Below are 17,318 nucleotides of genomic sequence, written 5' to 3' on the forward strand. Positions count from 1 at the left end.
CACATTGATTATTACACTCTACAATGTAATTAACATTTTGCAGTAGCTTGCAGCAGGTAGTTCAACTCGTTTCAAATTTGCAAAGTTATTGTAGTTGTTTTATTAGTTTACTTTTATATAGTGTAGGAGCCATTATGATGGTGGCATATTATTTTATTATTTGTAATATTATTATTGGACACCTGGTGGCGGGTCTTTAGATTTGACAGCACTGGTTAGGTATTTAGAGGGTCACAGGTGCAGTAATCAACTAGGACACAGGTAGTGAGGAGCACACCGTTCTTATCAGAGCTCAGCAGCTCAGCAGCCAGAAGCAGAAAGAAATACCAAATAAATATAGAAATAGAATACCATATAATTCCTACAGAACCCACACTGGCAATACATTTAATGTACAACTGCAACTTCAGCAATAAACACCCCTAAACCTGGAATCACGACTGGACATCCATCATTGCTGTGTCTACTGCGTAAGATCACTCCCTACCATATACCTGTGAAGTAACGGGCAAGAGAAAACAGGACATTGGAAAGGAAAAATTGCCGTTACATATAGATTTTGCTCTTACAACGAAGCTGGCCCATTCTTTAGACCAGTGGTTCTCAAACTTTTTACACCAAGTACCACCTGAGAACGTAGCTGGCTCTCCAAGTACCACCATATGACCGGTGTTAAAATACAGTCTATTCAGCTATGCACAGTTCACGCAGGAGGCAAATGTATTCCTAATACCATTATTTATTGTTAACTTTAGTCAGACACAGTCACAATGTACAAAGGGATAGCACTAGAACTAGCAAACTCACACTTAACCCCATGACCCGCAAGTACTCCTGTCGTTCGGCGAGACACAACACACTATCCAGAATTGATTACGTCTTTGCATCCCCGAGAATATTTGATAAATATGAAGTGGAAATGACACCCAATGCGCTGTCAGATCACTGCTACTTAATCCTGAAAGCAACATTTGGTACACTATCTACCCGGGCCCCAAGATGGCGTTTTAATTCGATGCTGCTTAACAACAAGGAATTCATTACACAAATTAAAGAAGCTCTCACAGTATTCCTACGGGATAATGCTAACTCGGTGCAAGATCCCAGAATATTATGGATGTCGGTAAAGAATATGATCAAGGATTTCTCGGATAGATTTACCTCCATATTGCGCAAAAATCAAAACACAAAACTGTCTGAAATGGAAACGCTTTACTCAACGCTTTTTAATTCTTTAAAATACAACAACTCTACTAGACTAGATAACCAAGTTAACATTCTAAAGACAGAGATCAAAGCAATGTACAGACAAAAATCGGAATTGCAAATACGCAGCACTAGACAACAGCAATACTTCCAAGGTTCTAAACCTAGTCACCTATTAGCCATGCGACTAAGAATTAATGCAAAATTTGCAGATATAACTGCCATTAGGAAACAACAAGCTCTAGTAACAGAACCCAAAATAATAAACGATACATTCAAAGAATTCTACTCCGATTTATATAACTCAGAAACGACCTTTGATCAAGACAAATTAGACACATATCTTAATCAAATTACTCTCCCTAAACTTACGGAGGAAGACGCTAAACAGTTAGAAGTACCGATCACATTAGAAGAACTCAAGAAGGCCATATCCGGAATGAAAAACGGCAAAGCTCCGGGAATTGACGGTATCCCATCAGAAATGTACATTTCTTGCTGGGACATATTTGGACCCTTATTACTAAATATGATCTTATACTCAGTCAAAGAGGGAAGCTTCATTGAACACCAAAATACCGCACTCATTTCAGTTCTTCACAAAAAAGACAAAGACCCCACTGAGTGCGGTAGTTACCGTCCTTTAAGCCTCCTCGGAACCGATGTCAAACTGTACTCTAAGATATTAGCCATCAGATTGCAAAAGCATATGACGTCTTTAGTTCATCCGGACCAAACAGGCTTCATAAAAGGTCGCCTGATCAATGATAACATAAGGCGAATACTGCACGTACTAGATACAGACAAAGAGGACATCACACCTAAGGCGATACTATCCCTGGATGCTATGAAAGCATTTGACAGGTTGGAATGGTCGTTTCTATGGGCAGTATTGGAAAGGATGGGGTTAGGAAAAGGTTTCATTGATATGATTAAAGTACTATACAAGGACCCATCGGCCAGGATTACAACAGGCACATTCATCTCCGATATCTTTCCGGTATCACGCTCAGCCAGACAAGGTTGCCCTCTTAGTCCCGGACTATTCGATCTATCATTAGAACCTTTAGCACAATTTATAAGACAATCCCAACAAATAGAACCAATAGTAATCAAGGGCACACATCATAAAATTAGTTTATATGCGGACGACGTAATATTGTTCATGCAAAACCCCAACAACACATTGCCGCTTATACTCAAGTTGATAGAGAACTTTGGTGATTTATCAGGATTTAAAATAAATTGGCCTAAGTCGGCCAAGAGACAACCCTCCCAGGTGCGATACCCATGGTCAAACATTTCAGATGCTTGGGTGTGGAAATATTTCCCACCATAAGACAAACGGTGAAGCACAATTACACAAAAATACAGAACAAAATCAAAGACGACCTAGACAGGTGGGCAAAACTTAAAAACTCAGTACAGGCAAGGGTATCAATAGTTAAGATGGATGTATTACCAAGAATCAATTTCTTCAGCTCAATGCTTCCGTTACCTCCTCCAGAGGGCTACTGGAAAAGATTACAAACCTCCACATACAAATTTATTTGGAATAACAAACCACCTCGCATAAAAAGATCCACCGCACAGAGAAATAAAGCAGACGGTGGCATGGCAGTCCCAGATTTTTTACAATATTTTAATGCCTTCACATTAAGACCATTGAAGAAGATATGGTTTGACCCCGAGGCTTTGGTATCTTGGAGAAAATTAGAAGAAAACATAGTAGCCCCACAGAGATTGAAAGACATAGCATACACTAAACTTTCAATCAAGCATTGTGAGCGAGAATTTGGCCCAATAATTACCCATGCAATCAGGACATGGCGGGAAACACAAAGGAAATTTCCTAACCCTCAAGTATGGCATAATCACACTCCCATATTCAATAACAATGCTCTCTTAATGGGAAAACGACCTATAAGATTCCCTATATGGGAAGAGAGAGGCATACACTCATTAGGGGATATTTTTAATAACAAGGGCCTCTGTAGTTATGTCGAAATATGCATAAAGTTTAACCTCACCGACAGGCACGTGCACACATAGAGGCCAAGGGGTGCCTGAGCACCTGCCTTTTTGAGCCTCATCAAAAAAGTGCCCTTTTTGAAAAAAAATAAGTTTTTTTTTTTTTTTTTTTTTTTTTTTTTTACTGTTACGCATATAGACTGCCCTTCCAACTGAAAAATGTCAGGATAGAATCAAAATATTAGGTAAAGAGAGAGAGATGCCCCATATTCCATTGCAGTTTGCACGGCCTCCTCAGCATGCCTCTCCGCGGACCTATATATTTTATGCATAGCGTGGGTGGTGATGATGATCATGATAGAAACCGCTGTTGAATGCTGGTATTACACTCATTGAGGGACACAAAGAAGTCAAGTCCGATGGGATTTGGGAATCTCAAATACAAATCGGGATTGGAATAAAAAATGCATTAAACAATACAGAATATACAGCACTTCTTGGGGTCTGTAGGGTAAGCACTTATTCCCTCCCCCCTGAACATTTATGGAGATGTATGGGCCTTTTAAGTCAGTGATAAAAGTGTCTTTCAAGGATAAGTGAGCTCCTGCACTGATTATTATAGTTCAATATTCAATATTTGATCACCAAAACCCCCCAAAAAGCATAAAAAGGGGGCCCCCCGCCCGAAAAGGGCCCTTAAAAATCCCGCTCGCTCGCTACGCGCGCTCGCTTAATATATATACACAAGTGTAGTGCCCTTTTCAGCCTTTGAGCACCTGCCCCTCTAAAGTCCTGTGCACGTCCCTGCTCACCGAGTCCACATGGCTTTTTTACATACAGTTACGACTTTGTATGAGATCTCACGGTGTTCCATTACACATACCAATTGAACACCACAGATACCACAAATTTTTCTATGAAAGAGATACATTGGGAGGTTTTGTATCAGGTTTTTATTATCAATTACTAACGTCCTCGTATGAAACCCTTCAACTAGACAATGTCTGGAGGAGGGATATACCAGACCTGGAAAATGACTTTTATTGGCAAGGAGCCTGGGCAAATGTCCGACTTACATCAAGGAACCCGGATCATCAACAAATCAATCTGAACTATATTCACAGGACATACTTGACTCCTATAAGGCTGTGCAAAATGGGGCTTATACAAGACTCCAAATGCTCCCAATGTACAAATGGGGACGAAGGAACATTTATGCACATGTATTGGGACTGCCCACCAGTTAAGGCATTCTGGAAAGATGTGTCCCAACAATTATCAATACTCGTATTTTGGAATATACCTGTACACCCCGCGGTATTGCTATTGAATGATGTTTTTGAGTTTGCAGTGAATCCACAACTAAAAAGATTGGTTTTATCGGGTATCACAGTAGCTAAAAAACTGATCGCATCACGTTGGTTTCAACCGGAAAAAATGTGCCGGAAAGTGTGGTTTCTTACATATCTCGATGTGATATATCAAGAAATATCTACAGCAAGAATTCTGGGGCTCAATGAATCCAAAATGTCAATGTGGTTAGAAGTGGTGGAGAGAATAAAAGCTAGCCTATAATGGTAGTGTCTGGTTAGGAGTGAGGGATAATGGAGGTACTATCTAAGAGGGGGTCCGGGAGGGGGGGGGGGGTTTGAGCTGGAGCATATATGTGTAGGGTTTTAGAAAATAGGTATTAGGGGTATATTATATACTAACATTTATATAATTGTAACTTCGCTGGATATACACTGTATACGGTTAAAATGTTATTATTGACTATTTTTGTTTTATCCTGATTCTGTACTTGCATATATTTTAACCACCTTTACTGAAAGTTTCATTATACATTGTGTGTTGAGTACTGACTTTTAATAAGTTTTGTTTTGCAATAATAAAAAAAATTAAAAAAAAAAAAAAAAAAACTAGCAAACTCTTCCACACAACTCATACAATGCAAGGGGCATTGAGAACATAATAACTAACATTCTCACATAGCAAGTGAGAAAATTAAGAACAACTGTATTTCAGCAAATGTACTTAATTCTCTCTCTCTCTCTCTCTCTCTCTCTCTCTCTCTCTCTCTCTCTCACACAGCAAGCAATTGTCCTTCATTCTCTCACACTCTCACACACACACACAATTATTTTGTTACAAAAACTTAATTTCCTGCATTCTGGTGCAGGCATTTTTTAATGTTTACCCTTTAAATGCCAGTGTTTGTGATGGGCATCACAAATTATTGTAAAAAATAAAATAAAACACATATTCAATACATTTTTGAATTTTTACCCTTTAAATGCCAGTTTGTGTGATGGCATCACAAATGATTGTTAAAAAAAAAATAATAATAAAATATTTTCAATATATCAAATGCAAAGTAAGTTTTTCTGGGGGGGATTATTACAGGCTAGGCATGTGTCAATGATTAGCAACAACACAGATTTTGATGGATTTTTTGTAATGTCAGATTTAACACCAACTCTTTTCAGAAAAGTGGGAGTATTTCATTTTTTATCTGACATTACAAAAAATATAAAAAAAATAAATGGTTATGATCAGGGCTGAAGTTGAATTAAAGATTTATGACTGTTTAGACTGCATTACTCTCTGTCACAGTGATCTCCTGGTTGTTCCCCACTTAGGTTATCTAACTATCGCGCCGCCGCAACCAGAAACACTGGCCTGGCCTGCTTCTAAGTTCAGTGGCCTGACTGCAAAAGATTTTCTTTTTGTGCTTTTTTGTAAATGTTTTCAAGTACCACCAGCAGTACCACCAAGTACCACTAGTGGTACGCGTACCACAGTTTGAGAACCACTGCTTTAGACCACTCTTTCGATTAACTTGTTAAAGATTTTATAAATAAAGTTTTTATGTAGAATAATCATAAAAAGAAATCACCCATAGCGTTTAGAAAGGTGCGGAATAAAAGTATTGCTTTACCCCAAAAAATATTATTATATTTAACACTTTGATCGCCACGGTTAAATTCATAATTTACCATCCCTCGCCAGCTCTATTTGTCTATGGAGAAGTTCCCCTTCTTTGCAGGGCTATAACTTTTTAAATTGTATTGCTAAATTGACATTATTATGGCCCATTCAATGTCCTATATCTATTGTTCACGGTGTAGCAACGTTATACTTTTTCATTCACATATTCATACTAAAATACGGTCTAAAGTATAAGTATGTTTTTATCGTTTTCTGCAGCTTTCTCCAGAACTTGATTTATAGCCTTAAATGCATTATATTGATGATCAAATACAGTTTGGTAGGAATCTGTGCGAGATAAAAAATTTCAACTGGATGTGCTTCTAGGAGTTACTACTTATCATCTGATGTTGACCGGATGGGCGGGGGGTCGTTTATAATTCCGTGGGCAACATTATATCATTCATCTAGTGTGGGTGATATGATCATCAGAGCAGTTTATATGGAACACGTTAAAAAAAAACGCTGAATCTTACCGTAGCTTCCTCGGGCCGTTGGGCGATGAGCGTGGAGCAGAGATATTCCTATTATGGGATGTATAAATACCCGATCCATTTCCAGGTTGTATAATAGTATACGTCCAAATCATGTTGTTTATCGAGTTATTTGCACCGATCGGTGTTCACTGTGTCAAGATGGAGTCCCTCTAACGATAGCGAGTGCCCGGACGAAATATGGGTGAGCACCACTTCATCCACAGATCACTTCCTGTTGGGCGATCTGCCGATCGGCCACCAGATGGCGCTCTTGAACCGTTAGAGAGTTGAGTGGAGCTCAGCAGTATATCTCAGGTCCCCGGGGGAGAAATATGATTTCGATCACAGATTTTTGAAATATTGATATCAAAGACGTGTTACGGCGTCTTCGGCAGAATGAGCATGGCGGGGAATGACGAGTTTCGGCGTCTCCGGCGATTAAAGTGTTAAAAAATATTTGGCAGGTCCAAAATGAATGTTGTTGTTTACATGGTCACCCCTCCCTACTTCCCATTTCCCCACGTGGAATGCACCTGATTAGATAAATGACATGCTGGTGCTCTAGTGCGACATCTAGTGGCTGAATGTTATCTATAACACCTTTAAATTTGATTGTTGACCTTTTTGTTGATTGTTTTAGCTGTTGTGATTATACAAGGCACAGACAACCAAAATTAACACTGCTTGCTCGTTTTTTCTGTGAAGAAACTTAGTGTTGGTTGATGTCCTACTGGCATGTATTGAAATGACGTGTGTGCACTATAGACACTTGAGTGGTATATATATATTTTTTTTTATCCACTTTTTCTCCCATTTTCTATATTTTCTCCCATCCCAATTTCGTATCATCCAATTCAACCCTCCCCTGTCACGGACGCTGTTTCTTGCCTCCCACAAGCCGGCTGCAATGTGGACTAAGTCATACATAGCACAACTCCCCTCCGGTACTTGAGGTAACAGCAGTCGCATCTTTTCACCTGCGCAGCTCGATCTCTCAGTGGCGAGGAGTAACGCGTGGGAGGCTCACGCTGCCTCCGACACTTCCTGATTCTACTGCGCAGGCGCACCAACCGACCTGTAGGAGTCGCTGTCCACAACGCCCGATCCCCACCCATCAGTTTCCCACCCCCTAATACGGCCAATGTGTATTAGTACGGACAACCAGCTAAACTGAAAGCAAATGTGGAGCGCTGGGCTCGAACTGACGAGCCCAGCGTCTCCAGCATTTCGTGGCGAGCGCCTTGCCCACTACGCCACGTAGCCGCCCTACTTGAGTGGTATAATATGCTTCTGTATCATATATTACAATCATTTAGATTGCTTTGCATATGTGGATATTATTTCTTTTTTAAGTAGTTTGAACTACCTTTTCTAAGTAACTTTAGTTAACAAAATTATATTTCTCAACTTTGCTGTTGTTCAACTTCTTCTAATGTGAAGACACTGATAGCTTGCAAAACGATGCGATCAAAGTAACTTCCCCAACACTGCCAGTAAGCAACTTTTCTCCAACCAAACAACACTCACTGGAGTAATAATCACTCTCTAATGATTTGTCGGAGACAGAGAATGTTCATACACTCACCCTATGGGACATTATTGTATCTTTTCAATATTTCGTCCTTGAATTTGTGGAACAGCACCAAAAAACAATGCTGATTTATTTTGCACGTAATCTCACATACATCCAAAAACAGTTTTGCACACATTCATTTAGTTTGGTATAGTTATTGAGAGTTTGAATATGGCCATCAGTGATGTCCTCGGGGTGTGTACCTTTTTTTGCAAAGATACTAGTTTAAATCTAATTGTAATAATTTCTTTTTCAACACACCTTTCTTCCCTGGTATTGAGCAGGTAGTGTGTAGAACGCACCACATTTCAAGGTATGGGTAATTATTTTCTTCCTTCCTTGCCTGGCTACCCCACAACAGTAAGACACATTTCAGACAAATCCATACAGACTCGGCAAAACTCATCCATAATACGTCCCCTTTAAGCACAGAATTCACATTGCATCATGCTGGCCTAGTCCTCTGATCTTACTAAAGTCAATATGAGATCATGAACAACTTTTCTTTTGCCTCAAAGCCAAACGAGAATGTGTAATTTTGAGCTAGCTCTAATCTGTTGTTTTTGGATTTTGTGGACTCACAGAATGCTTGGCTTCTTTTACATGCAAATTAGCCTTATTGTAGTGTTAACAGATCTGACCCAGAAAATACGTGTGTGAATTGAATTCCGAGTATAGCCATACTGGCATTGGTCTCACCATCAATTAGAGCAGGTAGATTTGTTTACAATATCAAGAGAATGTTGGGTCTCTTTGTTTCTAGCTTCAGGATAATTTGATTTGCTTTTTTTTTACCCAACGTTCCAACGTCATAAGAATGATAATGTGAAATCTGTTCCAAGGTATAGCCTACATTTCCCTTGATAGTAGGCTACTACAAGAGAAATGTTTAAAAACAGTGAATACAGCTGCAACCAGCAATGATCGGGGTCATCAGAAGGCCTATTTGCAGGGACAGATTATTAATCGAAAGCTTGAGGACCAAAAGCCCACGTCACTCCACTTCTCAGAGATCTGCACTGGCTTCCCATTGCCGCACGAATCCGCTTCGAGGTTCTTGACCTGGCGTTCCGTGCAACAAGGAGAACGGCTCCCTCCTACCTCCGGTCAATGCCTGGGGGGGGGGGGGGGTCATTGAAACGAAACAGGCTATTCTCTGTCCTGGCTCCACGGTTGGGGAATGAACTTCTCGCCACAGTCAGGACAGCTGAAACCTGACCAATATTTCAATCAATATCTGATTAAAAAAATAACCTTCTTACTATTATGTACTTTGCTACTATGCCTATACTACTACCTACCATGCTAATATGTCTATACTACTACCTACCACACTAATATGTCTATATACTACTATGCACTCAAGTTCGGCACTGCTAGACGAGCAATACCACTTACCCTTAGCCGCCAGAGGTGTACTCTCCTGCTGACTTGTTGTACACAATTTGTAATACTTTGGATAAAGGGCGTCAGCTAAATGACTAAATGTAAATGCAAAAGCCATAAGAGTTGTTATATAGGCCCCCTCACCCCACATAAACAACAAAAGAGAAAAAGTTGCTACTTTGCACATTTGTAGAACTAGAACAGCATCTTTCTGCTTTTCTTATCGACAAAGTTCAATTTCTCCTAATTTTCTAAATGGTGTATTGTGTTGTTGTCGTTGTTGTTTTTAATCATGCAAATGCAGCCTTTATTATTATCAAGAGTTGTCAATAAATCAAATGTGGTCAAATAGTTCACCAAATGGTTAGTAGAGCAAAGTGTAGACATTTGATTGTAAGCCCTGACAGCCGGCATCAAGTCTGGGTTTTGACAATAACACCGGCCCCCTATCATCGTTAAAATAACCCTTTACTATAAACAGCTACCATTGACATTTGCTGCAGTCAAGATCAACCTTGTCCTGGACACACAATCATCCCAAAAGAAAAAACACAGCCATACCGCGTAGCATTTAACACAACAAAGGTCAATGCAGCATCGTGAATGTTCATCCCATAGTGATTCCACTGCCCCAGAAAATGATATGCATTTTTACATTCATTCACACATTCATTTTCTCTAAGATATAGGCCTATATAAAGCTCTTTATTTTCAATGTATGTACATAAGTGTCGAGGACAAGTGCCACTATTTAGTAGCATTGTGATTTACAGTGAGAATAAAAGGCTATATGCAAAATGAAGCAAGCAGATCAAAATACAACTCAACAACACTATTGAGGCAAAGGTACTGTATGACCATAATTTCATCTAACTATAAAGGAAATAATCTCTGTTTGTGTGTGTGTCTGTATATCTGTCCTTCGCATATCTCAAGGATGAGCGGTTCTCTAGAACACTGCAAGCAGCACTTCCGGGGGCCAAGCAATCAGCCCGTGCCGAAGGGCCACATGCTCTGAACGGGCAGCGTGTATGCTTTTACCAACGCGTTCGTGTTTCCGGGTTCCCGTTTTGCGCTCTGATTGGCCGCTGACCTACGCTAGCACGCCCCCCTCGCTATGAGCGCAGTAGCGGACGCTAAATCGAACAGCTGTTTCCACGCGTACGCCCCGCTCGCTATGAGTGACACGCGCAGCTGAAATCGAAATCGAACAGCTGTTTCCGCGTTTGATTGATTGATTGAAAACTTTATTAACAGATTGCAGAATGGGTACAGTACAGTACGCGTACAGTACAGCTCAATACATACAATTGTTAAGGGGATGCAGACCAGAGAAAGACTTTCGTCTTGTTTACATCAGGGTCCCCCATTTTCAATTCATCATAATAAGCGTGACTTTATATGTGCGCTAAAGTTCACGTTTAAAGTGCTTAGAAATGCCGGTAAATGCCCACAGATTGCAGAATGGGTACAGTACAGTACACGTACAGTACAGCTCAATGCATACAATTGTTAAGGGGATGCAGACCAGAGAAAGACTTTCGTCTTGTTTACATCAGGGTCCCCCATTTTCAATTCATCATAATAACCGTGACTTTATATGTGCGCTAAAGTTTGCGTGTAAAGTGCTTAGAAATGCCGGTAAATGCCTGGTAAATGCCGGTTCATTCATGCTTTGAGGCACGCTTCCTGACAGGATTTTATAATATTGTATTTTATAATATTGTAGCTTGACAACGCTCTCAGCTGAGAGTCAAGAAACGACGCTCTCAGCAGTCCCCTTATCCAGCATCACTTTTCACATCAAAACAAAAGTAGAACTGTAATGTGGAGTGGACTTAAACATATTTACAATTAGCATTTTATAAAGTAGAACTGTAATGTTTACTTTCTCAGTCAGTGCTACAGTAAGTGCAGCATCCCTTTTCACATCAAAACAAAAGTAGAACTGGAATGTGGACTTTCTCATATTATGTCACAGTGTTCGACGCGGAAACAGCTGTTCGATTTCGATTTCAGCGCTGCGCGTCACTCATAGCGAGGGGGGCGTACGCGTGGAAACAGCTGTTCGATTTAGCGTCCGCTGCTGCGCTCATAGCGAGGGGGGCGTGCTAGCGTAGGTCAGCGGCCAATCAGAGCACAAAACAGGAACCCGGAAACACGAACGCGTTGGTAAAAGCATACACGCGAACGGCGTCTGCACTAGTCTGACTCAAATGGAAGGAGTCTCCATCTGTCTGCCCTTCGATTCTCGTCAACCGTTCATCCGGTCGACTTCACACTTGGCGGGTGTGTTGCTGAGGACCCAAGGAAGTGCAGTGGCAAGTGTGAGCTCTTTAAGATCTACAGGACATTATTTATAGTAGTTTGTATAATAGTAGTTATATGAACAACCGACATCTGTGACATCTAATGGAGAAAAGGGAGAAGGCATTCGTCGTAAACAGCCACCAAGCGATCTGCCCGTTGCGAACGGGCACTGCACTAGTTAAGTCTAAATTGAGAGTGATTTGATACGGTACCAGAACTTCACATTTAAAATGCAAATGAGCATAATGCATATACTATGTGATCATTTTCAGCAGTAATTTTGTTTTTGGTTGCAACCCAGCATTCGATATCTCCTTAATCCTCTGCACAACATACAGACAATCATTCAGGACGTTTTGACATGGAAGTGCATTCTCACCAATGTCTTTGATTCTTCCCAGGTCTGAGGCAAATAACCAACTGCAATTCATCATGAAGTGATGCGTGTGGTTCAGGAGGCATGGTACAATAAGAAGTCCTCTCTCCTACTACACATGGACACAATATCATTGTGGTGCTTATTTCCACTTGTAGAACAGCAGCTGCTTCTCTAACCAAACAGGCTTGTGTCATTGAACCACAGTTTCCATCTCCAGTGTTAAGTTAAAGGACATGTCCTACGGATGAACAGGAGAGGGGAGAGTGAGAATTCAATTCTAACTGGACCAGCTATAAGAAGTAAAAATCCATCAACTATTTCTGAATGTTGATCTGGGAATTTCACTTTTCTCTTTTCTTTCTTCTTTTTATCACAATATTGAATCATCACAATAATCATTTATAGCGCCGTGTCCTGAGAAACCTCCCCCTGCCCTGTGCTGTTGCTGCCCCCTAGTGCCTCGGTGGGGCAAGACTCCATATGGTGAGCCTCCTCTTCCGTGTCCCCGTGGTGTCGGGCCTGCGCTCCTTCCTGGCCCTCCCGGGAGGCTGCACCTGCTCTATTTGTAGCAGTGGTCTCCGGGACTATGTCCTCTGTCGTCGCACAGTCGTCGCCCTCCCCCGTCTCTTTCGATGCGTCCGGGTTTGGGGCGGAGCTCCCCTGCACCGCCGGGTAGGTAAACACTTGGGTCTTGTCCCCGTTCTCCGTAGGGCCGTCCGGTTCACACGGGGACGGGCTGTTCCCGGAGGCTCCGGCAGCCTCGTCCCCGGTGGACCTCCTGTGCTGCCTGGTGGGCGGACGCCTCTTGAAGGACAGCTGAGCACGACTCTGTGTGGGGAACGGGATGAGAAGAGACACGACTAAGTCATCAAAATAGGCTGCGATTTCAATGTACAGTAGAGTAGCCTAAATCTTTTTTTCTTTTAAATCAATAATGTACATTAACTCATTCAGCGCCAGCGTGTATCCCCATCCCTGTGGTCAATGGGCCACGCTTTAAAAGATAGGCATTTTCACGATGTGTCACAATGTTTGCAGAGCTATATCTATATTATAGCTATGGAGACAATACTATTGCTCATTTGACAGTCACTATCTCTCGTCCAACATGTAAAAAAGAGTTAATTTCTTCATGTATACGTTGGTGAATATGTATAGTAATATTAATTAATTAATTAATAATATTGTATAGTTTCAGAGTGATCCGGGCTCATTCCTGGAAGCTGACTTATGGAGCGCTATGTGCATTTTGCTAAAGTCGTTCGCGTTGCTCGCCTGGACACGATACTATTTCCAAATCAAAGGTATATAATAGGTATTATGTTTCATCATGAAGGCATCAAAGGGTCGTTTTGTGATGCTCTGATCGTCAGCAACGGCATACGTTTTGGAGTACGTAACATATTAGGCTTGGGCGGTATGACTTTTTTCATACTATTATACCTTGATTACCTAATACCCCGGTATACGGTATATGACGGTATGACTTTCATTATCATCAGCGGGGGGGGGGGGGGGGGGGGGTGGCAACTTGTGTTACCAAGTAAACAAATCACGGAGATGGCCAGTTCGCCCGCAGCATCTAGTGCTAACGTTAAGCTCTCAGAATGGTAGCAGTCCTCCCGCAGCATCTAGTGCTAACGTTAAGCTCTCAGAATGGTAGCAGTTAGCCCGCAGCATCTAGTGCTAACGTTAAGCTCTCAGAATGGTAGCAGTCCTCCCGCAGCATCTAGTGCTAACGTTAAGCTCTCAGAATGGTAGCAGTTAGCCCGCAGCATCTAGTGCTAACGTTAAGCTCTCAGAATGGTAGCAGTTAGCCCGCAGCATCCTACACACAACAACAACACACACTATCGTCACAACGCTTTACGGTATTTTCACAGCACTGTCGCAACATTACCGTAAAGCGTGAACACCGTTGTGATCATACACAACACTACAGTTAGCTCTCAGAATAGCCAGTTAGCCCGCAGCACCAGCAACGGTAAGCGTGTCTCATTTAATTTCACTCACTGAAGCGGGGTTCCCCTCCTCCTCCTCCTCCTCCTGTGTGTAGAGACAACCAGCTCTGCATGGCTCGCCCCACTAGTGAGGACTAGTCTCGCCCTCTGCTGGCGCGTGTGTGCACTACAACAAAACTCCGTTTAGACGGTATTGATTTTCAATACGTCGGTATTTCGAAATACCCCGGTATACCGTAATACCGTCATACCGCCCAAGCCTATTATGATCGTTGCGATCGATGTGAAATCATTGTAGGATCAAAGTAGGATTGATGTCATATAGTCCTTAGCTAGGAGGTATTGCAAAAAGAATATTCCAATTGTCTGATCGCGATTTCCAGTATTGATGTCCATCGGGTCCCTGACATGAAATGGGACAAACTATGCATGAAGTGTGCTGGACGCGTTCCAAGTGGCTCGAATGAAGCCTTTCACTTGCCTGGGTACCATTTCTCCGCCTGGACCATATAAAATGTAACACAGTGTGAAATAAGGTTTCAAAGGGTAGGCGATACTGCCACCTAGCAGGATTCGGCCGGCATTGCAATCTCTGGGTCTCAGAATGAGTCCCAATGATATACCGAGGTCCGTGAGACTGTATAGAATAAAAAAATCGAATAAAAGAAAAAATTATGAAAACGATCCAAACCCGACTATACTCGGGTTTTGGCGCTCAACGCATGGCGAGAAAACCCGACTATAGCCGCGATTGGCTGTGAAAGAATTAAAAGGGGCTATTGACAAACATTTAATGAAATAAACGTTTTACTTAAAAAAATGTAATTGTACATCCAGAGAGAGAGTATAGTAAAGTATTGGTTTCCCCCCCCAAAAATGCCGGGTCCAAAAGGAATGTTGTTGTTTACGTATATCCCCTCCCTACTTCCCATTTCCCCACATGGAATGCACCTGATTGGATAAATGACATGCTGGTGCTCTAGTGTGGGATCTAGTGGCTGAATGTTAGCACCTTTAATCTGAATCAACACTAATGGTTTCTAATGGTAACTATTAGGATGTATTGTGTACGTCTTGTGAACAGAGAGAGAGAGAGAGAGAGAGAGAGAGAGAGAGAGAGAGAGAGAGAGAGAGAGAGAGAGAGAGAGAGAGAGAGAGAGAGAGAGAGAGAGAGAGAGAGAAGAGAAAGAGAGAGGGGGGGGGGGCACGGCACAAAATGGAACTCGGAGTTCTCAAGGAGAACTAGGATAAGGGGATTACATCTTCAAATCCCTGTTGCTGCAGCAGGCGATGCAGAGGTAGCTTCCTCAAGCTTATCCCAGGACTACTTAAACACAAGAGACCCCACGCTGAGAAACGTGTAGGGTGTGGCTGTGATGTCACAACTCACTTGGAGGATGGCGTGAGGAAGGCTTTGGGGCTTTGATGTGAGCCCTGTGCTCAGTGTTTATGTCATACTGTAGCTTAAGTCACTCAAAACCCACATGCTATAAAAACAACAACAACAACAACAACAACAACAACAACAACAACAACAACAACAACAACAACAACAACAACAACAACAACAATATAAGGCATACCGCATTCCGCCGTTTGGATCTTTTGAACATTGGGACGTTGGACGTTTCCTTGTGGTATAAAAGGGGAAAATAAGACCCTATATGCTCTATAATAATAAGCTGCTCACTCAACCATAAAACGACACTATCCTTTAACACATTGGGGACGAACCACGTATTTATACGTGCTTCGAATCCATGCGTTGTGGACAGAATCACGTATAAAGCCGTGGCAAGTTGCTTTTATTCCATTTTAATAACCTGTTCAAGGTCGCAGAGCGGCACTGCAGATTTTCAATACTCTTAGGGGCGATATCGCGCTACTGCAATGTGCCCTGTGGGCGAACGGATCACTTTTTTTTTTCTTTCAATGGAGATTTTTAGTAGCCGGATTCTGAATCAGCATCATCTACCTTGGATTACGTTTCGAATCGCAGATTTCACCATGCAATAAGGGGATTTATCATCAGCTAATGGACATATCGATCTACCAGATGGCGATCGATAACGGGGAAATGCTCGGGGGTATCGCACCGGCTCATGGTAAGATCTTTTTCACGTAAATTACAGCCCGATCAGAGCTTGCTATGATACGATACGATCAGCGTATGTGGCTAGTTAGACGAACACTGTTATTGGTAATCAATAATAATAAACAATGTCCCCCGCCCCCCCCCCCCCCCCCCCCTTTCATGCATACATGCTTTGGGACAGTCCCGATCATATGCAGTTTTAGTTATTTCTGTAGCATCTGTAAAACGGAAATACCATTGGATATAACGTTAGCAGCTATTAGCCATTTATCTAGCCTTCCAGAAAATATACTAGCCCAAATCCGCTATAAAGCTTATATTCACGGCGCTATAAAATCAGAACCTATTGGTGAATTTTTTTTTCTTTAAGCCATTTTGAAGGGACGGTTTATGAACTCAATTGACAATGAGAATGGACAGATAGCAATACTATAAAGTATAGATTTAGCTCTACAAAAAGCCACAGGTTTGTTTACAAAAGCTGGTCCTCAACCATTATATTAGACTCAGCCCAGTGGTCGCGAAAGTGTTAAAATGCTTGTGAATCTGAAATAGCAATGAACGATAGACAAAAATAAAAACAACAACAAAACGTGCATATTCTGAATAACAAGCATTATTATACAGTATAGTTGGGGATGTTAAAGTCACACTCAGGGGCGGACCTAGCCCATTTGGCGCCCTAGGCGAGATTCACCACTGCTTTTTTCTTCATAGTTCTCTAACGTTAGTCTTTCTTTCCTCAACGTTCAATTCTATAACCACTTGACCGATACCCATCAATGCACAGCGCTCTAGCATGTTCTGACTGTGAACACCTAAAGCTGAGGCTCAGACCGACCGATCGTTTTAGATTTTTGGCTCATTTTCCCTTATGTTAGAATTTTTTTAATGTAAAAATAATGGTTGCAGATATAGAGGGGGGCGCCAAAACTGCACCAAAAAAATTTTTTTTTTTTTTTTTGGCGTCCCC

General features: G+C 41.7%; 1 protein-coding gene across 4 annotated transcripts in view; it reads right to left on the reverse strand.

Moving 5' to 3' along the window:
* Positions 1 to 11,707: 11,707 nt before the first annotated feature.
* Positions 11,708 to 17,318, reverse strand: part of LOC311227231 (capZ-interacting protein) — a 35,820-nt gene continuing 30,209 nt past the window's right edge. For all 4 annotated transcript variants that reach the window (XM_084312803.1, XM_084312802.1, XM_084312801.1 and 1 more), the window contains one exon: positions 11,708 to 13,117. In XM_084312803.1, coding sequence (XP_084168929.1) covers positions 12,689 to 13,117 — 429 coding nt within the window. In that variant the 3' untranslated portion in view covers positions 11,708 to 12,688. The remainder of the gene's footprint in view (positions 13,118 to 17,318) is intronic.

The sequence above is a fragment of the Notolepis coatsorum genome (assembly GCF_963971535.1).
Source record: "Notolepis coatsorum genome assembly, chromosome: 1".
Taxonomy (NCBI): domain Eukaryota; kingdom Metazoa; phylum Chordata; class Actinopteri; order Aulopiformes; family Paralepididae; genus Notolepis; species Notolepis coatsorum.